General features: G+C 37.7%; 1 protein-coding gene across 2 annotated transcripts in view; it reads right to left on the bottom strand.

Moving 5' to 3' along the window:
* Positions 1–684, bottom strand: part of KIAA0753 (KIAA0753 ortholog) — a 62,989-nt gene that overhangs the window by 41,567 nt on the left and 20,738 nt on the right. The window contains exon 4 of one of the 2 annotated variants that reach the window (XM_012652573.1): positions 340–550. In XM_012652573.1, the coding sequence (XP_012508027.1) occupies positions 340–550 (211 nt within the window). Of the gene's footprint in view, positions 1–339; positions 551–684 lie in introns of those variants that run through there. The other variant, XM_012652575.1, reaches the window with a different exon arrangement.

Below are 684 nucleotides of genomic sequence, written 5' to 3'. Positions count from 1 at the left end.
GCGTGTGTGTGTGTGGGTGTATTTATCTATCATTAAAATGTAATAAATTTTTAAAAAGTAGGGTTCTAACTTCCAGCTCTATAGGAATTTACTTTGGGTAGCCCAAATGCTATGATATAGGAAAAGTGAATTTTACTTTCCCCAGACCTCCTCCACGGAAGAACAGTTCAGCCTCCAGCCTAAGGAAGCATCTTGGTTGCTATTTTCTGATCCCATTTAAAGTTTATCTATTGTGGACTAGGTTCTCGATCCTGGTTTTCCCCTTAGTGTATTAACTGTTACAGCCCAGATAATTTCAATGAATAAAATATCTCACAATAAACACTTTAAGACACATACCAGCAAGAAGTTTCTTTGCCACTGAAGGTCCACTCGTTTCCCATGGAAACGTCTCCTTTGCTACAAAGGGTCTCCTCTCGCTCTTCGGCGATGTACTTGGCCATCTCTCTATGGTCCTTTGGCTACCAATGGGAAATCTACTCCGAATTTCACTGAAACATTTCTTCACCTTTTTTGGTGACAGTTTCTTTTCAAGGAGAGATTCCAAAGCCTGCCATGAAATAATTATTCTCTTAGTTTATCTCACGTAAGTATGACTTTTAATCACAAAACTGAAAATAAGGACTCCAGAGAAATGTGTTATTAAATGGCTATCTCTAATGGTTAACAAAACGTTAATTTTAA

This window comes from Propithecus coquereli, unplaced genomic scaffold (genome assembly GCF_000956105.1).
Source record: "Propithecus coquereli isolate 6110/MARCELLA unplaced genomic scaffold, Pcoq_1.0 Scaffold390, whole genome shotgun sequence".
NCBI lineage: Eukaryota > Metazoa > Chordata > Mammalia > Primates > Indriidae > Propithecus > Propithecus coquereli.
Note: the sequence above shows the minus strand (reverse complement) of the source record. Positions and strands in the feature narration are given on the sequence as shown.